Source organism: Pseudopodoces humilis, chromosome 2 (assembly GCF_049639895.1).
Source record: "Pseudopodoces humilis isolate 2021_Gansu_Grassland_sample_001 chromosome 2, ASM4963989v1, whole genome shotgun sequence".
In the NCBI taxonomy this organism is placed as follows: Eukaryota; Metazoa; Chordata; class Aves; order Passeriformes; family Paridae; genus Pseudopodoces; species Pseudopodoces humilis.
In genome coordinates, this window is record NC_142201.1 from 4,514,652 (window position 1) to 4,537,098 (window position 22,447).

Below are 22,447 nucleotides of genomic sequence, written 5' to 3' on the forward strand. Positions count from 1 at the left end.
TCAGACTGGCAGCTATCAAAGCTCTCTTCAGGGAAATGAGTTGGTGATGGAGACAGTTTTCTTTTCATCAAGAAAAACTGGTCTGGTCGTATTTTTGACAACCCATTAGACTGGTGTGTTTTTTATCTCTCCCTTGCCAAAAATGGTGCAAACTATTCAAAAACATACTCATGATACCTGGTGTCGATGCTGGGGCCACAACCTGCTGTCCTCTACTGGGGCTGGAGCTCCACCAGCAAGAAAACGTGTGACAAAAGCAACTAAACAAACTTGGAAGCCTCTGCTCATGTTAAACACATCAAAAGAGAGATTAGAGGCAATGATCGAGTGTGCTCTTTCAGTCCAGATAAGAAACACTTCCTTGTACCTTCCCTAAAGTCAAACACAGCAGGTAAGCTCCTTTCTTACTGTGCTTCATGTAATCTGGGGCTCTTGGTGCCCACAACGCTGATACTGCTTCTCACAGGGCTTTTTGTTGGAGGAAATAAATTTGGCCTGTGGATCTTAAACCAATGCTACACTCACAGAGATGCTGGAGTGTGTGCAGCTTTCAGAGCTCAAACTAGGCTGGAACCAGAACCAGCAGGATGCACAGTGCAGCACTTAGAATGAAAGCTTTCAACCTGCTTTGTTTGGCTATTGGAGACACTCTAAAAAGTGAAGAGCCAGATCTAATTTTTTTTTTAAGCCTAATGTACAGTTCTTACATTTCTTACTTGAATCTTGTCCTAAGACCAGAGCTGGGCAGATCCCCACCTCTGTGCTGGGATGCACCTGGTGCAGGATGTGTTAAAAGCATGTCAAAAGCAAGCTAAATGCATGTCACCTCTCAGAAGGCACTTTGGCTTCCTCAGACACTAATCTTAGGCTCTTGTTTTTATGCTTATCTCTGCCTCTTTACAGAAATTTCCTGCTTATTTGTATATCACAAGTGGTGAAAAAAATGAAAAAGATAAAGAAATTTGGCTTGGCCAAAGGAGAGTTCACCCATGTGATATTCCTCAGAATGTCTAGGAAAACTGCATATTGAAAAAAAGTCACTTGTGGTTCATCCAAACTTAACAGCTTTGTCTCAGTTTCCTGACTAAATTGTCATGGTGACAGGAACAGATGATGAATGGCAAAAGAATTTTTCTTCACATGCTGGACATTCCTTGCAAAGTCCAGCCTGTGAAGAACATTGGATTAATTTCCTGACAGTCTGGGCCATGTTTCTGCAAGGCTGTGCCTACAAGCAGGTTGTTTCTAAGGGACACTGTGGTGTAATTTCACCCTGTGTCACACCAGTGATCTGAGTTCACAAACCAGAGGCTTTTTCATCAGCATCTTTAATAATGTGGCAAATATACACTCCCCTAATAAAACACTCCCAAGGTGTTTACCATGAAACCCCTAATCAGGATTACTTAAACCAGAGCTGCCTTCAGCCCCACCTGCTTTGGCAGCCCTCTGTACCTGCACATGCGGTGTTGAGAATTATTTTTGTTGAATAAAGAGAAGAAATCCCAAGGGAAAGGAAAGGTTTGGTAACCTGCCTTAAAAACTCTTTGGAAAGTTACTCTTCTGTGCACCAGTTCATTCCAGATGTAGTACTGATAACCAGTTCATCAGTCCCACATCTCTGAATAAAACACAATGCCCGTGTCTGTACAAAACACCTCCCACAGCAAATGTCCTAAACCCCCAGGTATATTCACTTAATCTAAACAAATATGTTAATATTGTGATTATTTTAAAGCCTCTGGCATGAATGTTAATGGCATATGAAGAGGGAGAAAAATCCAGCGGTAGGGAGTGACTCTTATCTGGCAAGGGGGTTGGAGCTGGATGACACAAGGTCCCTTACAAACCAAACCATTCCATGATTCTGTGATTCTATATCCTGCCTGTGCATTATTAAGACAGCACAGCAAGGGGTTTAACAGAAATCAGAAGGAAGATTGAAGGAAGATTTGCAGGCTCACTGGGCTGGGTCTACCCATAAGTGACTGTCATTGATCTGGCTTCTGGTTGGGAAGATTTCAGTATCTTTCCACATTTTACACTGGATTTCTCTTTAATACAAAAGCAGACCACAATGGACACTTATCATACAGTCTTTTTATAGAAACAGAAGAGTTCAAAAGGAATTTTCAGGGGTCCTTTCAGAAACATGAAATAACAACACGGTCAGCTCCAAGAGCAGCACCCTCATCTCCAGACTGCTGATAATATTAAACTCTCAGCCTCACTGGGCTGTGAAAATGTCATGATAACAAGCACTGAACATTAAAACTCTTCTGAAAGTGTCTCAGTTACACGAGGGTTCAACATACTTTGTGGAAGCTCTGTCATGCTTCTGTCAGTTGAAGTTAATTCCAGCTTTGCAATAATGATTCTCCTCTTTTTTAACAACACGCAGGTTTGGGAAGTGCTGTTTCCATTGCACTGCAGTTTCTTCAGTCAGGGTGAAAGGTTTTGGTGCAGTGCCCTGTGATATCAAGGTTTGTGTCCACAGGACAAAGTGGAGGTTGACAATTCATGTGGGTTTGCAGTTTTCTCTCAAATTTGACCTAACACATTGCAGCAAAAATTAAGTTCTGATTCTGCCGGCACTTTCTTGCAGCAGTGGTGATGCAAATACTGATTTAGAAGCACACAGATTGCATCCAAAACCACATCTCAAGCAGATCACCAGCACCTGATCAGATGATAAGATCAATTTTGGCTGGTATTGGAAAGCTCTGACAAGATTATCCATTATTCAGCCCACACCATCCCCGGCAATCAATTCTAAAATTGACAACTTTCACCCCAGGATTTTTACAAAGGGCAAGTGTCAAACAATCAGGCATTTCCCAGCCTAAAAATAGCTGAGACTGTTGTATTAAATGGAAATCAGAAACCACAGCAGCATTTCAGATATTTTCTCCTTTGCCTAGCTGGCATCAGTCCATCCACACACTGAGGTCACTAAGAGACACAAAGTGTGTGGGATCTGTATTGTCCCATTAGCAGAGAAAAGGAGGGAAATCAGGGCATAAAGAAGCTCCTCTTCCATATAAGTTCAGTAATTTCAGAATTTTCCAGTCAAGTTACAACCTGTTGCTCATTTCAGAGCTATTTAGTGCAGGAAAACACTTAAGAATTTGAGTTTTAGGAACTTCATTCACAGTGACATGATAACATATTGGAATTCAGAGATTATTTTTTTTAAGAGTTGAACATTTGTGTCAAAAGTGCCAACCTTCTGCTTCCTGCTTGTTTTTGGAGTCAAAGGAAGCTGCTGCTGCCTGTGCAACAGAGCATGGACCTCTCATGGATCTATATGGATACTTTCAGGAAAAAAAGTATTCTTGTCTGGTTCTTGGAAGGTAAGTACTAAAATAACAGTGAGCAACCTGATCTAAAGTTGCTCTGAGTCTTTTTCTGCAAAACTTTATTGTGACAGCATTCAGGATTATCAGTCTTAGTTTTTTTCTGTGTGTGAAATTTACTGTGACTGCCAGTAGACACACACACTGATCATCCATCATCCATCTGCTTCTTCCACCCAAAACAGGCTGAATGTGCAACAGTTTGCATCAAGTGCAGTTGCCAGTAACAAAAAGAAATGGTAAAAGGTGCTCTGTGAAGGTCCAGAGCTCAGAGCAGGTGACCACAAGAATGGGCTGGGTCCTTCTGCAGGGCTGGAGTGTGATGTGGCTTTTCAGGAGCCCAGAGCACAGCCACTCTTTTCAGGTCTGCAGTTCTTCTCTCTGGGGGAAAAAAAAACATGAATGAATCTGTTGCAAATGCTGGTGTTGCCACCTGTTGAACTCTGAAAGAGTTTTCCCACTGCACTCAGCTCAGCAAGGGAACTGAGGGGCTGCTGGAGCCTGTCCTACCAGGGATCACAGAAACATGGAGCAGCTTGGGTTGGAAGGCACCTTAAAGACCATCTCATTCCAACCCCCCTGCCATGGGCAGGGACACCTTCCACTATCCCAGGTTGCTCCAAGCCCTGTCCAGCCTGGCCTTGGACATTTCCAGGGATCCAGGGACAGCCACAGCTTCTCTGGGCACCCTGTGCCAGGGCCTGCCCACCCTCACAGGGAAGAATTTATTCCTAACATCTAATTTAAATCTACTCTCTCTTGGTTTGAAGCCATTCCCCCTTGTCTTGTCACTCCAGGCCCTTGTCAATAGTCTCTCTCCATTTTTCCTGCAGGCTCCCTCAGGCACTGGAAGGTCACCCCAAAGCTTCTCTGCTACAGTTTGATCTGGGCTATGCCCCAGTACAGCTCTGCCATTCCATTGGCCCCACTTCCACAGGCACACTAGTTCTACTTTCTTTAGGTTTGCTTCAGAGTCCATTAAAAAGTGTCTATGTTTCTCTGCCCTACCTGAAAATCCTTTCTAAGGGGATAAATTGTGGAATTAATGATTACATCTGAAGGATGTCCCTTTGAAAAATTCCAGTATTTTAGCATTTGGCTCAACAAAGGTTTTGCTGTACGTTTTTTCCCCCTTGACCACTTTATAATTATTTACTAATCATATTATAATATTAATATTAAATATTATAATATTATTTACTTTTATAATGGAGATCTGTGTTTTCATGTGATATGAGCTCTCCATCTGAAATGTTTGTATATATATATATATATATATATATATATGCAAATAAATCACAATGATATATTCAGGGGAAAGAAAATCAAGTAATATTACAGGTCTTGAAGATTCAGAAATATCCTGTTTTCATGTTTTCTTTGAGTGACAGATAGGCTTGTGATAGCATAAATCTTCATGTGCCATATAAGTTGTGAAAACAGTGTGTGTCATGCAGTATTCAGACGTGGGCTGAGCTGAAGTTGCACACATCACCTTATTTGGGGCATTTGCTTGTCTGTGGATGTTTGATATTGGCACTTTGGTTAGAGGAGGAAGTCTCACATACTTCACAAATGAGATGGTGACAGGGGTGGTTTCAGCATGTGCCTGGATTGCTGGTGCTGGAATGGCATCATTGCTGTCCATGCAATGTCATTCCAGCAAGCTGGGTGTTGGAACAGCAGCTCTGTCTGCGAGGGCAAGGCTGGAGCAGAATGGGTGCACGCTCTGGGGCTTAGGGTTGGCTTTGCCACAAAGACAGGAAAATCACAATTAAAAGCCAATGCACTGCTCTCTACCTGTGCCTGCATGTCCAGAATCCTCCCAGGGCACTGAAGGAAGGTTCACTTGCCTTGCACTTGTCCTGTCTAGTGACACTTGCAGTGCCTTAGTGCACCTGGCACCACCTGAGCCTTCACAGGGCACCTGAGCCATCCCCATGGGGATGGATGCTGGATGCAACCCAGGGCGAGCTGCAGATCCTTGCCTTCTGCAGCAACACCTGTGAGCCAGGCAGGACAGGCTGAGATCTCTGAAATGGCTCTGGATGACCCTGCTTAGGCAATGGAGCCCAGCCTGGGAGTCCCACCTGCAGCACAGCGCCTGTCTGTGCTCCACTGACTGAACCAGCACCTCTCTGGCAGCACTGGAGAGGTGCTGACAGCAGCAGAGCTGGTCTGCTGAGACTGGGCCACCCTTGGGTCAGGTGAAGGTGGCTGCAGTGTCCCCTCACTTCCCTTCTCTGCTCTCCTCTCTTTTCTAGCCAACACTGTGTTCCCTCTGCAATTTCTTTGGCCCACTCAGCTTCCACTCCCCAGGCTTCTCTGTAGCAGCCTCACGGCTTCAAATCAGCTCACAGAATCATAGAATGTTAAGGGTTGGAAGGCACCTCTAAAATCAGCTCATCCCAGCCTCTCCTGCCATGGGCAGGGACATTTCCCACTATCCCAGGCTTCTCCAGGCCTTATCCAACCTGGCCTTCAACACTGCCAGGGATCCAGGGGCATCCACAAACCTCCCTGGGCGACCTGTGCCACAGCCTCACCATCCTCACAGTAAAGAATTCCTTCCTGTCTAACCTAAATTTCCCCTCTTTCAGTTTGTACCCATCACTCCTTGTCCTGTCACTACAGTTCCTGACAGAGCCCTTCTCCAGCTTCCCTGTAGCCTCTTCAGACTCTGGAAGGGGCTCTGAGGTCTCCACAGAACCTTCTCTTCTTCAGGCTGAACAGCCACAACTTTTCCAACCTGGCCTTGTGGAGGTGCTCCAGTCCTCTCAGCAACTTTGTGTCCCTTCTCTGGACTGGAACCAACAGTTCCACATCCTTCCCATATTGGGGGCACCAGAACTGTACCCAGGACAGTCCCCTCTGATCTCTTTCCTTGACCCCCATCTCCTGACTCAGCCCTTCCGCACCTCCCTGCTCTGCCTGAGGGCCAGTCCCCATCCCCAAACACCCCCTGGAATTCCACACAACACAGACAAATGTGGGCTACACCCCGTGTGGCACAGGAGGAGCAAAGTGACAACCAGAGGTGGAGGAACAGGGCAAAGCCAGACCTCCATCTGCTCGTGGATCCAGTCCAGGAAGGAAGTGGTTCTGCTGTAGACGCCCGGCTTGTTCTTCTCTGCACAGCCCACTCCAAAGCTGGTGGTGCCCACCAGCTTCCAGATACTCATATCTTCACATGCCAAAGGCCCCCCACTATCTCCCTGGGGGAAAAAGAATTAAAATGTCAGTGTCTCAGAAAAGGATGGAAATGTCTGTCTGGGGAGGAAGGGGGAGAGACATAGTCCAGTAATTCAAAATCTCTTGTTTCTGCTCTGTTCTGGGTCCTGGGAAAAGTACATTACAGCAGGACTTGGAGACTTTTGAGACATGTATGAGACACTAAACTCACATCTCACCTCCTTCCCTGCCTGCTCCTGCCTGCTTTTCCAGCCCTTCCCAGACACTTTGCCACACAGATTCAACTCAATGCACTCTTATTTAAGTACTGAGAACTCCCCATTTCTTTTTTCTCTGGGGCAGTTTCCTGCCCCACGAGACTCAGAGCCAGCACAACTGGAAGAAAGGGAATTTGGAAGAAGCCTATCCCACTGGAGAGCAGGGCTCCTGTCACGTGGAGCTGTGTGTGCTGAGCACGCTGCCTTTGGGCAGGTCTCCCAGGAAAAGCTGGTGCCAAGTGCTTTTTTGGGGGGGCTGTGTGCAAAAAGGGGATGAAATGCAGATCCAGGCACCCACTTCCTTTGTGCTTTTTTTGTCCCAGGTGTGACTGGGACAGAGCAAATCTGGAAATGTGAAGTTCACAGACTCATAGAGAGGTTTGGGTAGGAAGGGACATTGAAGTCTGTGTAGGTCCAAGCCTCCTGCTTGGAACAGGGACACCTTCCACTAGGAATTCCTCCCCAGCCCAATCTGGCTGCTTTTCACCACGGGCTGTCTGCACCTTGCAGGTCTCTGGAGCTGCTCACAGTGCAGGGAAGTGCAATTCAGTGCAGTGCAGAGGTCACAGCCAAGGCAGAGAAAGGATGGCACCGTGCTGCAGCACATGCAGCAAAATATGTCTTAAGCAAATCTGGCTTCAGAAGTATCCAGATAAGGTCCAGAGAAGAAGTATAAAAAGGAAATTGTAGCGTGTGAATGCACATGGTCAGTGATTGATAATCGTGATAAGCAGAATAAATGGCACAAACCCAAATGTTTGCCCAAGAAAAGCCTGGGAGTGCCTTGTGATAACTTATCACTCATATTTTTCCATTTCCAATGAGCACAGTTGCAGTTTGGAAACTTCCATACCTGGCAGGTGTCCACCCCTCCCTTTAGGAAACCAGCACAAAGCATTGAAGAAGTTATGATCCCACCGTAGACATCCCTGTGATTGCAAATTGCATTGGAAATCAGAGGAACACCTGCATAATTCATGGTGTCAGATGTGTCACCTGTTAAAAAAACAGAAAAAAAACAGAAAAAACTTTCCTGTCCTTGAAAATAATCTCCATTTATAAACAGAGGATGTTTTATATACAAAGAATTGGCAAGGAAGGATGAAAGAAATGTGGTTAAATGACAAGACAAAAGTAAGGCAACTTGGTGTCTCATCACTTACAGAACACAGCAATTATCCACTCTGTAGAGATGTGGATTATCACAGTGTATAAAATAACAATTAAATAACAATAAAACATGGACTTTGTGCATTTCCACTTCAAACTAGACAATTAATTACACTAATGAACTAAAAAAACTTGTTGAACATTGTGTTCAAGACTAGTGCCAAAACCTGTTCCGAATTTATCGCCTGTTCTGTTAGTCAACAAATCATCTGCAAACATCTGATTTACTTTATAAATATTTATTTTATTTCATTCTGAGCCTGAACGGATCCTTTCCACAAAGGGGAGTATTTGCACACTGCCTATTGTCAATTTAGGGCTGTTTTTTTTTTTTTTTTAATGTGGCAAACCTTGCTTTCATTTTCTCCCCACCTTTGGCTGTTATCTGTGGGTCAGGTAATGTTCTGTTCTTGTTCTCTGAACAACGGGAACACGTTCAGTGACATGAATGAAGAATGATAAAAAACAATTGCCTGATAATTCACCCATTTTCACGTGAAGGTGGTTCAGTTTATATTATTGATTAGCATGACCCATGAGTCACGGTAAAAAAAAAAAAAAAATCCCTTTTCTTTTTGATGTTGTTTTATCCAATTTCTACATCACCCAACCTGCCTTAAAATACACATATGCTTTCTCAGAAAAAAAGGAACGTTGAATTCTTGCATTCATGCTGTGCTTACTATGCTTGGAGCTCTAAAGGGCACAGCCTGTTTCACTGAGACTTAGTACAATACTGGGGAGATTTTATATGTGCAATTTTCAACTGTTTCAGAGAATACCCATCCATTCCTTGTGGTAAGAGTTTGCACAGTGCTTTTGCAGTTCAGTTTGTGCATAACATTTGGTAATATGTCTTTCTTCCCCCTCCAGATAATCCAGAAAATTTAGTGTTAAACAGTGTTCCAACCAAATCTTGTATTTACTGTATATGAGTGCATGTAGTGAAATTATCAGCAGACAATTTAAAATACCTCCTTCCACAGTTGCTCCCCATCCTGATACCCAACACATTTTCCCTGCTGGGAAATGTTCACCAAAATTGGGCAGACAGATCGGTTCAGTGTGACCTATAAAAAAAAAAAGAAGAAAAAAAAAAAAAGAGGGAGAGAAAAGAGAATCAAAATTTAGCAGAAAAAGTTTGTATGTCTCAGAAAAACCTGAAGATTTGGCTTGTAGTGAACTTGTGATGAACACCACCCACTCCCCACATAAATAGCCTGGCAGTTTTCTGCAGGTTTTTTGTCTTGTGGGCAGCATTGAGGGTTTGAGACAACACTCCCAGCAGCCCAAATGAGTTTTGGGTAAGAAGAAGCACAAGGAGGTGTCAGCAGGTCAATACATTGAAGAATGAGCAAACTAGAAATGCAGCTGAAGGGAAGATCAGAGCCCCCAGGGCTGCTGGGGTGAGACAAGGAGCTGGGTGTGCACATCCCTGAGAGGGCAAGAAGGTTCTTGGGAGGGTTCTTTGCTTCTCACCCATCAGCTCACAGAGTTTCGGTGCCTCTGTGCTCTGGGACATGGAATTTCATGTGATAAAATCAGTGCTTGATGCTTGCAGGGACAAATGGGTGCTGAGAAAAGGGAGGGAAAATACAGAATATAACTGGGCAGCCCCCAGTGGTTCTGTTCCCCACAGTGCAGCGATCCCAGCTCAAGGCATCAGCCCCCAGCATGGAACACAGTGGGATCGTGCTCAGGTGCAGAGCCACTGCTGCTCCTTACAGCTTCCCAGAGCTATTCAAGGGCAGAAGAGAGACAAAACAGAACAAAATCAAGCTTAATTTTCCTTAATGGTGAAATTCTAAACCATTACAAGAGAATTGATTTAGAACAACTAAATGTGTCAAAGAGCACCAGCTCCCCTTTGCAGTCAGCTCACAGAGATTAGGAGGTATTGGCAGGTGAGCATTTCAATTCATACAATATTATTACATATTATTTCAACTCATTGTACCAGCTGCAGGTAGCATCCTATCAAGAAAATAAAAGTAATTTTCATTTAAATCATCATTATATTTGAATTTCCTTCTCTTTGAAATTCAAGCTTGATTTTCAGCTTTGGACACTTCTGGATCCCCAAGTACTCACAGAAAGGACATGATAAAAATCTCTTTGACCTCCAAGCTGAATGAGGCAGGGTGTTTATTTTAGATAGGAAGAATATTTAGAAAGAATAAAGTTAATGTTTGCCTATTAATAAATGCCTGCAGTAAATCAATACCAGAGTGGACTGGGAACATTTTGCAGCACGTTGCTGCTGTCCATGCCTGGATAGGGAGTACAGAGGAGGTGCTCACACTGAGGCTGGGGGGGTTCCTGCTGGTTTTGTGTGGACTGAGGGGTTTTAGCTGGGAAGGTGAGAAAGTGAAAGCTCACAGAGATAAATTACCATTGAGAGCGAGGGGTGCTGCCAGTTTCATCAGTGCTATGTCATTCCCCATAGTCTTGGGTTTGTAATTCCGATGGTAAATGATTTTTTCCACCGAATGTGGGTGAACCTGGGTGTCCTGATGAGTCACAAATCCAACCTGAACGCTCCAGGAGCTCGGCAAGTACAGGCTGGAACAAAGAGGTAGGAGAGAGTGTCAAACCTCCAGGAAAACCCTCAGATTTTTCTAATTGTCCCCTGAGCTTGTGGACCACATAAATCTCTACAGGCAAATAACACCAGTCTGCTGTGCTGGCTTACCTCTCTATCAATAATGGCTATGCTTTGCATCTAATCTTTAAAAATGTAAAAGGGGTGACTAATCTTAGTAAGACACCGGGTCACTGGTATATTATCAGTGCAATTATCTCTATCTTACTACAAATATGTGAGAGTTTTTCATCAGCCCAGCTGTCTGTGCTCCTATGAGACCCCACAGAGGCCGCTTGGCACACCTGCACTCAGCCAGACCTCAGCAGTGCTTGTGGCAAGTTATTTTCCAGGAGAAGCTTCCCTTCTGGAAGGTGTTTCATGAGCTGGCACATCCTTCAGCCTCCAGCTCCTCTCCTTTTGGCCTCACTCGCCTGGGAACAGACTCCAGGAATGTGGGCTGTGTTGCCAGCTCCCATCCCCATCACCCTTCAAACTCACCACATTCCACCTTGGGGGAACAAAGTCAAGGACAAAGGTTCTAAAATGCTGAATTCCTACTTTTTATGGCAACACAGGGCTCTAAATAGGAACTAGGAGTGGGGTTTGTCTGTCCCATCTCTTCTCTCTACTGGGTATAAAAGCATCCTACAAGAACTTACTCAGAAGAAGGCATCCATATTGTAGGTGGCTAAGAGTGGTCAGACAAATCCCATTTTAGCTGTCTAAATATCTTTGATGAAAGTGTTCTGGAGTTTGTAAGAGCAAGAAGTGTTCCTGCACTATTAGCATCAAATAAGACTGCAAAACCACATAGTTCATTATAAATATGTTTGCAATTACACAAAGAAGAAGAGCTTAAATAACTATTTAACATCAATTTACAGCCTGAAGACCTCTTCAGCTGCATAAAAAGGAGTAGTGAGAATGTGGCAAAGGGTACAAAGCACAGTACAAGTGACTAATAATCACAGATTGATCTTGTCAACTTGAAAAGAATCCTGTAATTTATTTTGGAGGTCCAGTGGATCAGAGAAGCCAGATACAAATTCTGTACATGCAATTTACAGAAACTGTAGGTTGGGATACCTAAAATCTAGCACTTAAATCTTGTTTTAAGATGTTTTCCCAGGGTGCTGTGAGTGGCCAGAACATCTGGAAACTGGGGCCCTGGGTTTGGATCACTTCTTAGGGAAGCTTTTATTCAATAAAGACTCATATAAAAAGAGAAAGGAACGGCTTAAATGTTATGATGCTTTTTGGGGACTACCTAAAAACAGAGGCCAGACAAAATTAAGGGAATAAAAAGTGGTTATATTTATTGATATATTGATATTTATTGGGCCTTCAGGTACATTTAGGGCAGATGAAGCCTTCCCAGGGGCTACACCCAAAACTGGACGATGGGTCATGGGTTTTATACTTTTATAAGTTTGGTCCATTTTGGGAGTGAATCTTCCAATTACAGCTTCAGGTAATGAAGTCATTTACCCCAAGTTTGCTCCCCCCAGCTTAATTTTGTTTCCATTTCTCAGGCCCTGGGACAGTGAGGTGTCCTTGATTCCCAGGCCTGGAGAGGAATTGTGTTGTCTGACCAAAACAGGAAAGCAGCAGCTGTCAAAGAATATGGAGTTTAAGAGTTATACACTAAAGAATTGCAGGGTGACAAATACACGAAAAATAAAAAGGCTAAAACCCTAAGGCATCAGTCAAGGATGGGGCAGCGTGTCCTGAGGGTGGTTTTTCAGAGCAAGCAGAGTGTCCCCGAGCAGGGGGCTTTGTGCACTCACTCGTAGACGCAGTGGGCGGCCGTGAGGATCCAGCGCGGGGCGATGACGGAGCCCCCGCACAGGTGGTGGCCCTGGAACTGCAGGCTGACCTGCCAGGGCCACTGCCGGGGGGACGACGCGTTGCCCCCCACGATCCGCGGCCCGTAGCTGGCCCGAGTCCCACACGCTGCCAGGGAGAAAAGGTTACAGTCCAGAGAGGAAACACAGCCCTGGATTTTGGGTCACTTTCAGCCCCTCTTCTCCCAGCCTTGATGAGGGTGGGAGGTGTCTACAGCTGGAGCATCCCCACCCCATCCCCATGGCCACATCCCAGAGCTTTCTCCTCTTCCCTCCATCCCTGCAGGTCACTCATGCTCTGGGGGCTGTGGGGTCCATGTCTGTCCCTCCATCCCTGCAGGTCACTCATGCTCTGGAGCTGTGGGGTCCATGTTTGTCCCATCCCTGCAGGTCACTCATGCTCTGGGGACTGTGGGGTCCATGTCTGTCCCTTCCCTGAAGGTGCAGAGCTCAGCTGAGCTGTAAAACCCCCCTGCTCTGCCCTCCTTCATCCTCAGGGTCCCACAGAGGCAGGCTCAAGCATCTCCTCTCGCCTTGTGGTGATTTTGCTGTTGTGTTTTGACTTTTTGTATCCCAATCTGAAAATGAGGTGGCATGGAGAGGTGTGGGATGAAAATTCAGTTAAGGCAGAATTTCCCTTTTTCCTGCCAAGATGCCAAAAACTTGGAATTACAGTGTGAGTCCATGGACTCAACACACAGTCCTTAAATATGCACTTCCTACTGGGATTCTCACTGAAATGCTCCTGCTATCTGATGCTACCAATCTGCCCTCCCAGCCTATTTTCCCTTTCTGAAATTCCTTCAAATTTTACATAAAAAATACAGTTTTTCTTTGGTGTGATGAACTGTTAGTAAAATATGCCCTGAGTACACAGTTGCTCCCAACTCTTACCATGCAGTGGAAAAAGACAAATTAGAAAAATTTTTAAAAATTAAAATTATTAAATTATTAACATATTAAAACATTAATATTTAGTAATATGATAAATATAATTTACACAGTAAAAGAAATTAAATTATATAAGTATTAACTTAATATATAAATATTATTTTACATAGTAATATTAATATTGACAATATATTAACTAATATAATACTAATAATATTACTTTACATAGTAATAATAATATTAATAATATATTAATTAATATAGTAATATGAATAATATGTAATATTTATGAATGTTGTGTTGATTATGTAATTAATATTGATTTATATTTTATATTAATTTGATTTGTATTATAATTAAGACTAATATTAAAATATTAAATAATATATTAAAATAAGTTAAGTTTTAAAAATTAATAAATAAGAAAAATTTCTGCTTTTATTTTCACATTTTCTGATCCTTACCCAAACACTTCAATATGATCACATTACCAGAAGTGCACTCCTCCCTGAGATGAGAAGACAGTGAATCATTAGTCCCAATTCACAAATACTTTGAGATTTTTTTCAATATTGTATCATTTTCCTGTGCACATAAATCTAAGTAACTCATATATTGAAAGAGGTACAAAGGCATGAACTCATCCAATCTAATCTTTAACTGAAACACTGAAGTCAGGAGCTTGGCCACCATCAGGAGGCTGCAGACCATATGCTGCCCTGCTGAAGAGAGGTTCACTCTTCCACAAGGGAAAGCTCATCAGCAGCTCTGAAATCTCCTCAGATCCACTGCTCCCCTCTCACTGGAAGAAAAACCAGCATTCATCAGGAGGAATAAATGGACCATAAAGGGTTCATAAACCCACCGGGAAACGTGTAAGGATCTGCAAACTGAAACAAACTGCTTCATAATGGAAAAAGAAGTGCCTGGTGCCTATCCATTTGCAAAAATGACATCATGGGACAAAGAGTCATTTCAAACAGCTCATTTGAAAGCCTTTGTTGATTTTAATGGGTCTTGAATCAGACTCTTATTCATATTCCAGCAGGACTGCTGCTGAACCTCAGTCTAGCACGTGTAACACCACCAAACACTTACAAAGCACTATATGCCTGAAAAAACAACAACAATCCCAAACCACCAATAATTCCCCTTCCACTGAAGGAGAATTCTGAATCCTGAAGCAGCTGAGGCATACCTGAGGTTGGTGGCATTGTGCAGGGATGTCACTTGGTCAGCTGAGAACCAGTGGCTGAGGGATACGAAGTGTCTTTGGAACTGTTTTTCGACTGCAGCCACGGGCAGGTAACCTGAACTCACATAACTGCAAATAAACCATAAACACAGCTTCCCCAGACAGCATCACAGCAATCTGCTTAAATAATTCACCAGTTCTGCTAATGAAAACCACAATAATCAGATTCTGACATCTGATAAAAGTAATTCTATCCTGTCCCTATGCTCCTTACCATGTGCACGTATTTTTGATATAATCCTGTGTTGAAGCCACACATGCTGAGATGCATTTAACTGGCAGAGAAAGTAAATTTTAATTGTAATATTACAATGGAGCTTTTCACTGTAAGTGGTTGGACCATTTCCTGAGGCACTAACAAGCTCATTGTCTCCTTTTTCTAGAGTTATGTTTTGTGGCAGGAAGGATGAATAATTTTTAATATCTCCTTCTTTGTTTAAAAATTGAGATATATTTTATCCTAAAGGCAACAAGAATTTATTCAAAGAAGATTTATACTGCTAACTATGAAAGAAATCAGAGTGATTCCATGGTAAGAAATAACAGAGGATCATGCTAAATCAAAACTTCAAATTTTTCTCAATTTTGTGTAAGCTTCTGAAAGAAATGGTGCTTTTTCTGGAATGGGATCAATCCATCAAGAACTGCCTTGCCATGTTCTTCTATAATTATGAGGTGGACCTTAAATCCTATCAGATGTCATGGCTTGAATTGTGTATACAATTTACCTACAGGGGAAGTAAAAGAAGTGGAAAATGCTCATATGTTTTTAGTGCCTCTCTGACAGGCTACTAGAGTGACAAATAGGAATTTGGCACACAGGGAAGATTTAGCCAAGCCATTATATTTAGCCATCATGCAGGATTTATAGCAGTAAAAGGTATTTGCCATGTACAAGTACTCAGAAGCATTTCCCACATCATCTCAAATATCAATCGTATCACTCACAAACGTGGACTATTAAGCCATTTTTAAGGCACAAAGTAACACAAGGTTTCATTAGAAAGACTGAAAACCTCAGAGTTTGTTCAAAATGCCAAATAAAGCTGCTGGTGCTTCATGTCCATACCTTGAGAAGCCCAGGTGTTTGCAGGTGGTGTTCCCGTACTCTGCCCTCCAGTCGTCGGAGCAGACCGTTCGCCAGGACCCAAAGGTGAACACCTGCAGCACTGCCCTCTTCCCACTCAGCCTGACTTTGAGATTCAGGACAAGAAAAGCCTCAGTGAGCTGTGAAGATCAACATCAGGCACACGACAGGCACACGACAGTGCCAAGGCAAAACTGTGGTGTCTGTGGTGTCTGGCTCGCTGAGTTTTTACTACTTGTCTTTATCGGCACTTGGATTCTTTGACAGATTTTTTCTGTGCTTTGTTTTTTCCCCTCCCATTAAAGAAAGGAACTAAGGTACTGTGAGCTAGGACAGCTAGGGGAAAAAAAATCTTTTCTCATGGGAATGTCAGCTCTAATACAGGTGGTGAAGGCTGCCAGTCTTGCTGATTGCAGTGAGCTGGAGCTGCAGGTGCTTTGCCATGAGGAAACCCATGGTCAGGGTTAGGGATGGAAGGTGGGGAGCACCTCCTGTGTCAGAGGGGTGGATGCACTTGTGCCCAGCTGTCCTGGACCTGGGAAAGGGCACATCAGTGTGGTGTTTCCAGGGAGAAGGGAGGCCACCCACGTGGTCGCTGCTGAACAGGGCTTTCCCACACGTGCCCACAATTCCAGTGTGTTGGAATTGCAAAGGAAGACAGGAAAAGCAGAAGTTTTGCCACTGGCTCCATGGAGGCCTCAAGCCTCCCTGGGGAAAACTCTCCAAATGCTGAACATGTTGTGCAGGGTTAGCTGGGGCCAAAAGCCTGTGGCTCTTGTCATTCCTCCTACGGCACAGATGGAAAGCTGTGCTGCCTCAGGCACAGGAGCCAGGACTACAGAGGCACTGAGCTAAAACCCAATTATTCTGTTCTTTAATACTAAAGTCCTTTCCCTCCAATGGCTGTGAACACCACAGTCACCTTCTATAGCACAGGACAGGGAAGTACCATTTAAAACATCCCTGTGATTCCCAAAACCACCACAGAGAGAAATTCATAAAGAAGTTATCCATTTCGCACATGAAGCAGCAAACTCTGCAGTACTGAGTGCACAAAAGGCTGATTTCTCCCATTCCCACATCCTTTAAGATAACACCAGGCTTTTGCAATCTTCAAAACTGGCACAGCACAACGGTGTGAATATCACAGAGCTCTGCATTTACACTGCACAAGGCAGTGGGGTTGTACCTTGGAGGCAGAGGACATGGGAGCAGAAAAAAAAGCATCTGGGCTGCTAATGGAGGAAATTATCAAAAATGGCAGTAACAATATTCAACAATCATCACATTCCTCTGAAAAGCAGTTTGATTTTTCATAAACTGTAAACCAGTACCTCAAAAAGATAATTCCTCTGAAGTGGTAATTTAGATATTCCGCTGGTCTCTGTCTTTCTTGTAACACCCAAAGTCTTTACAACAAGCATTCCTTGGTGACTTGCCAATTCTACAGGAGGAGGTAGGAGGGATTTATAATCAAAATTAAATTACCACATCTGTACTCATCCTCCCCTTCTTTACAGTTGAAGACACCATTGCACCTGGCTGATTTCTGGATACACTTAAAGGATGATCGACAGCGAAACTTCCCAATGCAGTTGTACTGGACTAAAAGGAATGAAAGAACATAGGGCAATAAAACACATTGGGATTTTAATTTAACACTTCTGCATTCCATTATCTGTCCAGATTTCCATCTTGCTAAGGAAAAGCCAGCTCCTGAACTCCAGGAACTTTTGAAATACCACTGGAGGTTGCTATATGGTGCTGCTAAAACTCATTTATTAGTAATGACTCGTGGGAGGAGTCAGCCTTGCTGTGTGTGCTGACTCCTTCCCAGCTCCCTCTAAATCTAAATAGTTTAAATTTCACTTGAGGGTGAGTTCCTGCCTGGTGCCTCAGTCCCTGACCAGGAAATTAGGGAGACACTTAGAAAACACATCCAGTGCTCACTCTTCACACTCTTCACAAGGGAATGCCTCAACAAGCTGATCCCAGGTGTGGAGACACAGCAATATATTTGACCCCTGGACTGGGGCAGGTCACTTCCCAGCCACAACTAAACTCATTCTGCATTTTTTTTTTTCCTTTGTAGAAGTTGTTTTTGGTAAGGGAAAGTTTTCTAGTTCTTTGAAAGAAAAGTTAGAGAAGTGAATTACGAGACAAAAATACGCTGTGGCTACCCACAGGGGGTTTCTATACCCTCAGTTTCTAAACTCATCTCACTGCTCGAGGGGAGCTGACAAAATTTTACTAGAGAAAGGTGTCCTGAAGCTGCAGGTTCCCCAGGATTGAAAATATTACACCACTCCTCTCATGAGTGCCAGACCTATTTTATCCCTACATGTAAATAAAATTTAAAGCCATCACATCAACAAGATTTTTTACTTCCACAAACAAGCCACAGTAGCAGTTTAATTCCATTCTCAGTAAAAGGCTCATGAAAAATTAAGCATTTGAATGGTTAAGTGAGAACCTAATGAATAACTAATGGTACTCACCACCCAGGCCAATGGCAACTGCTAGGATTACTGCAAAGAATAGACCACAGATAAATGGGAAGTATTTTAGGGAGGCAAGAGCATGGCACATTGAAGGTGGTTCAATATCACCTGGAAAACAGAGATAAAGCTTCTGTGAGGTTAAACCAGCTGAGTTTGCAAATAAAAAGATTTATCTAACATTAAGCTAGTTATCATCAATAACTCCTGGATATACTTTATGAACTGACCTCGCCTGAAGGGATTTGGGTTTGCTTTCTCAGAGAATGAGAAAATTCCAAGAGATTTGGGGCTGCTGCTGCTCTGAGAGATCCCCTGAGCATTTGCTTTGGGAGGATCTGAACTGTGTCCCTGCAGAGCACCTGTCCTCAATGCAGTCAACAATGGGAGCTCCAAATTTTCATTTTCATGGGCTAAATCTCACTGAGAGCTCTTCAAGCATATGAGCACCTCTGTGGGAACGGGTCTGGCTGGGGACCCAAGCCAGCTGAACTTTGCCCAGAAAAATACAGGCATTAAGTTCAAGCCTTGGGAAGCATCCCTTGAGGTTGTGGCAAAAGAGAAACGGCTTATGGCAGTTCATTACGTTAATCAAGTCACCCCATATGAGGTTATGTTTCTAGAATGTTCCCAGATCTCTCCCCTGATTGGTCGTAATTAGTCACTGTATTTTGCATATTTCTAACCCCAGTCTGTGATTGGATCCCTGCCCTCAGACTCCGCCCCCAGACCGCCCCTAGATATTACTGTGTCTGGGCCTAGCCCTGGTCCCTGTGCTGTGCATGGTTTATGGGCCTTGCCCCTTCTTTATTTTATTATTAAAGTTCGTTTGTTTTCAGGCACTCCATCGAGCCCGCTCCTTTCATTTGCACCTCAGTTTCCCTGGAGTCGGGACCCTCAAGTTTTAAGGATTGTTGTGGCCACCCTCACTGCTACACACCTCCACTGAAAGCTTTAGTCCTGAGATAAGAATTAAATTCAGACCTGTTCTGTCTGTAATCAAACCTGTGTGCAGCTCATAAATAGAAGTTCAAGACAAGAAGGAGAAAGTCACTGGTCCCTTTGGACTTGGAAGCAAGGTTAACTGAAAATTATTGAAAGCTAAATTTGCAAAAAAAAGCAGAATCCTCTAAATAGTCTCAAAAACTGTGAAAAAGTGATCTGTTCAAAGTTTTGCTGTAAGGTCAAGAAGAGAACTAAGTGATGGCTCAAGGATAAGTCTTGAGTTTTCAAATACAAAAAGATGCATCTAAAGTTAAAATATACATCAGTACACTGCATAATACATTTCATGAACTGGAACTGTTCACCCACCACCAGCCTCCAGAGCTGACCTCTATCCACTTAGTGGTATTGCCAGTCTGGAAGACAACAAGAGATTCTGCTGAAAATAATGAGTGGTTCACTTGTCTCAAATGTATTCTGACACACAAAGGGCAAACTGGGGGGAAATAGCAAACACAGGTGGGTCATGAGTGCACACAGGAACTGGCAGAACCTTGTCTTTAATTTTAGTTCATACAGCTCTTCATTCCTCAGGCTTTATAACTGAGGTTGGCAGATACAATCAGTCATGAATAGGGAGCGTCTTCAAGGGTTTATAGACTCTCTAGCAAATCCCAGCTTCCTCAGACTCCCAGGAGCTGCTGAGTAACTGGTTTTGGCAACGGAGTTGGTGTCTGGTATGCCAAAAATCTTAGACAGCTGTAGCAGCTAATGGACTAGAAAATGACATTGCTCTATTTTCACTCTGTAAGCTCAGCCTGTCTCTGCTGGAACCCATGGCTATTTTGAAACCTATGGGAAGCAGCAGACAGACATGCTAATCCTCCGAGGCTGCTGCATTGTATATTCAGGTTTTTTAATGGACCAACTTCCAGGCTGGCAAAATTTCAAACAAACCATTCAAAAATGTGTCTGAAAAGCGTGGGGAGACCTTTTCTTCTGTGTGAATAATCTGGCTGTGAAAAATGCTTGAGTGTGCAAGTGGACACAAGGTGTCATCACATCACTGAGCTGACAAACCTCACACCTGTGGGAGGGAGGTCGTGTTTCTTCCTCCTGGGAGATTGCTTGCTCTGGCTGGGCAAGCACAGTTTGGGACACAGTGGCCATTGGGATGGAAAAGGTCAAAGGGTTATGGATTGTCCCTACCAGATCCATCTGCACTCGGGTCCACTCTTGCTTGTGGTATGAAGAAAAATCTTTTGAAGGTAAACTGAATTTGTGGTACTGGCGGTTCATCTGCTGTAACAGAGATGATTTCAAGACTTCCAGTCGTGGGATTTGTCTCTTGAGCCTGACTCAACGGGAGAGGAAAAAAGAAAAAAGGGAAGAAAATAATCATTATAATGTTGTCATAGAGTCACAGAATGGTTTGGGTTGGAAAGGACCTTAAAAGATCATCCTGTTCCACCCCCTGCCATGGGCCCATGGGCAGGGACACCTTCCACTATCCCAGGCTGCTCCAAGCCCCAGTGTCCAACCTGCCCTTGGACACTTCCAGGGATGGGGCATCCCCAGGGCACCCTGTGCCAGGGCCTCAGCACACTCACAGTGAAGAATTCCTTCCTAATATCTCATCTAAACCTTTCTGTAGCCCCCTTTTGGGTACTGGAAGGCCACAAGGTCTCTGTGAAGCCTTCTCCAGGATGAAGAACACCAACTCTCTCAGCCTTTCCTCATAGCAGAGGTGCTCCATCCCTCTGAGCATCTTCCTGGCCTCCTCTGAACTCACTCCAGCAAGGCCCATGACCTTCCTGTGCTGAGGATCTCAGAGCTGGACACAATACATTGTTATGTACCTAATGTTCATGTGGGAAGCACTTATAATTAATTTACCAGCAAACTATTTTAATAGAGGTTAATTTTTGGTCAGATTTGTCTAAGCACCAGAGCTACTTTTAATAACTCACACTGGGGGTGTGAATCCACCCCCTGATCTGTAATTACAATAGGAAACAAGAGAAAGACTAAAAGGCATAGGACAGCAGCACAGCACCTTACAGGATCCTCATTCAGGGGAATTTTACTCCAGTAAACTTTTAATGACTTACTACACAGGGGGAAAAAAAAAAAAACCAAACAAAAAACAATTGAAATGAGCCACACTAAAATTCGGGGCAAATAGATTTGAAATCCTAATTTCTGACTCTGGGGGTGCACAATGGAAAAAGGAATCAGAATTTTCAGCTCACAGTGGTGGGAAATAGGTCCAGTTTTGTAAAAGACAGTGGAGATGGTAAGCTGTAAAACCAGTCCCAGAAAAAGCTTACAGTGACACATTTTAGACAAAGAATACATGTTTTATCTGTGACATTATATCTATAATGGAATATAACCTGGAATATTTTTCACCTTTCATAAGGTTTATGCTCTTTCATTTGGTAATATTTCACCTGCATTTCAATGAACGTAAATTAAACTTTGTAGAGAATCTGCCAGCATGATTGTTAAATATTTAAACCAAAAAGCCTTCTGGCTGGTGCAAATTTGCCCATCAGGAAACAAAACAGCATTGTGAGCTAAATTACATGCAAGCCACACACTGACATTTCACTTATTCACAGGCTGTCACATGCTCCCAAACCTTCACTCACCTCTTCCTGAGAAGTCATAGTTAAAAGCAAAACTGTTTTCCTTCTTCATTATCAAAAGCAACCCAAAGGAGAGTCAGAGTTTGCTGAGCCACTCTGCTCGGGGAGGGTTTCCAGCCGGCCGCTGCGCGCGGCATCGCGGCCGCAGCCCGTGTAACCCAACCTGGAGAGGGGTATCGGATGGCCCCGGATGGCATAGCTACGGAAGGGGGGAGATAAAAATTCAGCACGCTGTTTAATTAGCCTAAGAACACCAGGCAACATTGTGGGATTTGCAAACCTTCCCACAACCCCTTGGCAAAGGAGCCCCAATAACGCCTCGTGAGCGCTTGTTCATCCTCTGTCAAAACCGAGGGCCCTGAACACCAAGAGCTGTGGGTGGCAGAGAGCATCAGCCCCAGGGCTTCATCTCTTCAGCACACAAAGCTCACAGGCTCACCTTGCTCCTCCTTCACTTGGTTTAGCCGTGTGCCTGCACGGGGTTTTTGAAAAAGCAGCGTCTCATGTTGCTGAAGGATCAACTCAGTTGTACTCTGGCAATTAGAAAATGGAAATGTGCATTCAGCTGCAAGGAATGCTCAAGAGTAGTAATAATTTGGCTGTGCTGTTTTCACTTAGAAGAGAGATTCCCAGCAGAGGGAAGGGTGGAGGGAAGAAGGAAAAGGAAGGATGACACAAAAAGCCACAGGAGTGTAAATGAAACAAGGCTTCCTCAAG

General features: G+C 43.7%; 1 protein-coding gene across 1 annotated transcript; it reads right to left on the minus strand.

The window, feature by feature from the left end:
* Nucleotides 1–3,716: 3,716 nt before the first annotated feature.
* On the minus strand, nucleotides 3,717–21,751 carry TMPRSS3 (transmembrane serine protease 3). The gene is made up of 13 exons (XM_088051738.1): nucleotides 21,735–21,751; nucleotides 20,289–20,443; nucleotides 18,135–18,245; nucleotides 17,125–17,241; nucleotides 15,619–15,742; nucleotides 14,493–14,618; nucleotides 13,759–13,802; nucleotides 12,347–12,512; nucleotides 10,368–10,537; nucleotides 8,950–9,045; nucleotides 7,659–7,801; nucleotides 6,419–6,571; nucleotides 3,717–3,737 (listed from the first exon to the last, which is right to left on the minus strand). Exons 1-13 carry the CDS (start codon nucleotides 21,749–21,751, stop codon nucleotides 3,717–3,719), a joined length of 1,443 nt encoding a protein of 480 aa, XP_087907864.1.
* Nucleotides 21,752–22,447: the final 696 nt, after the last annotated feature.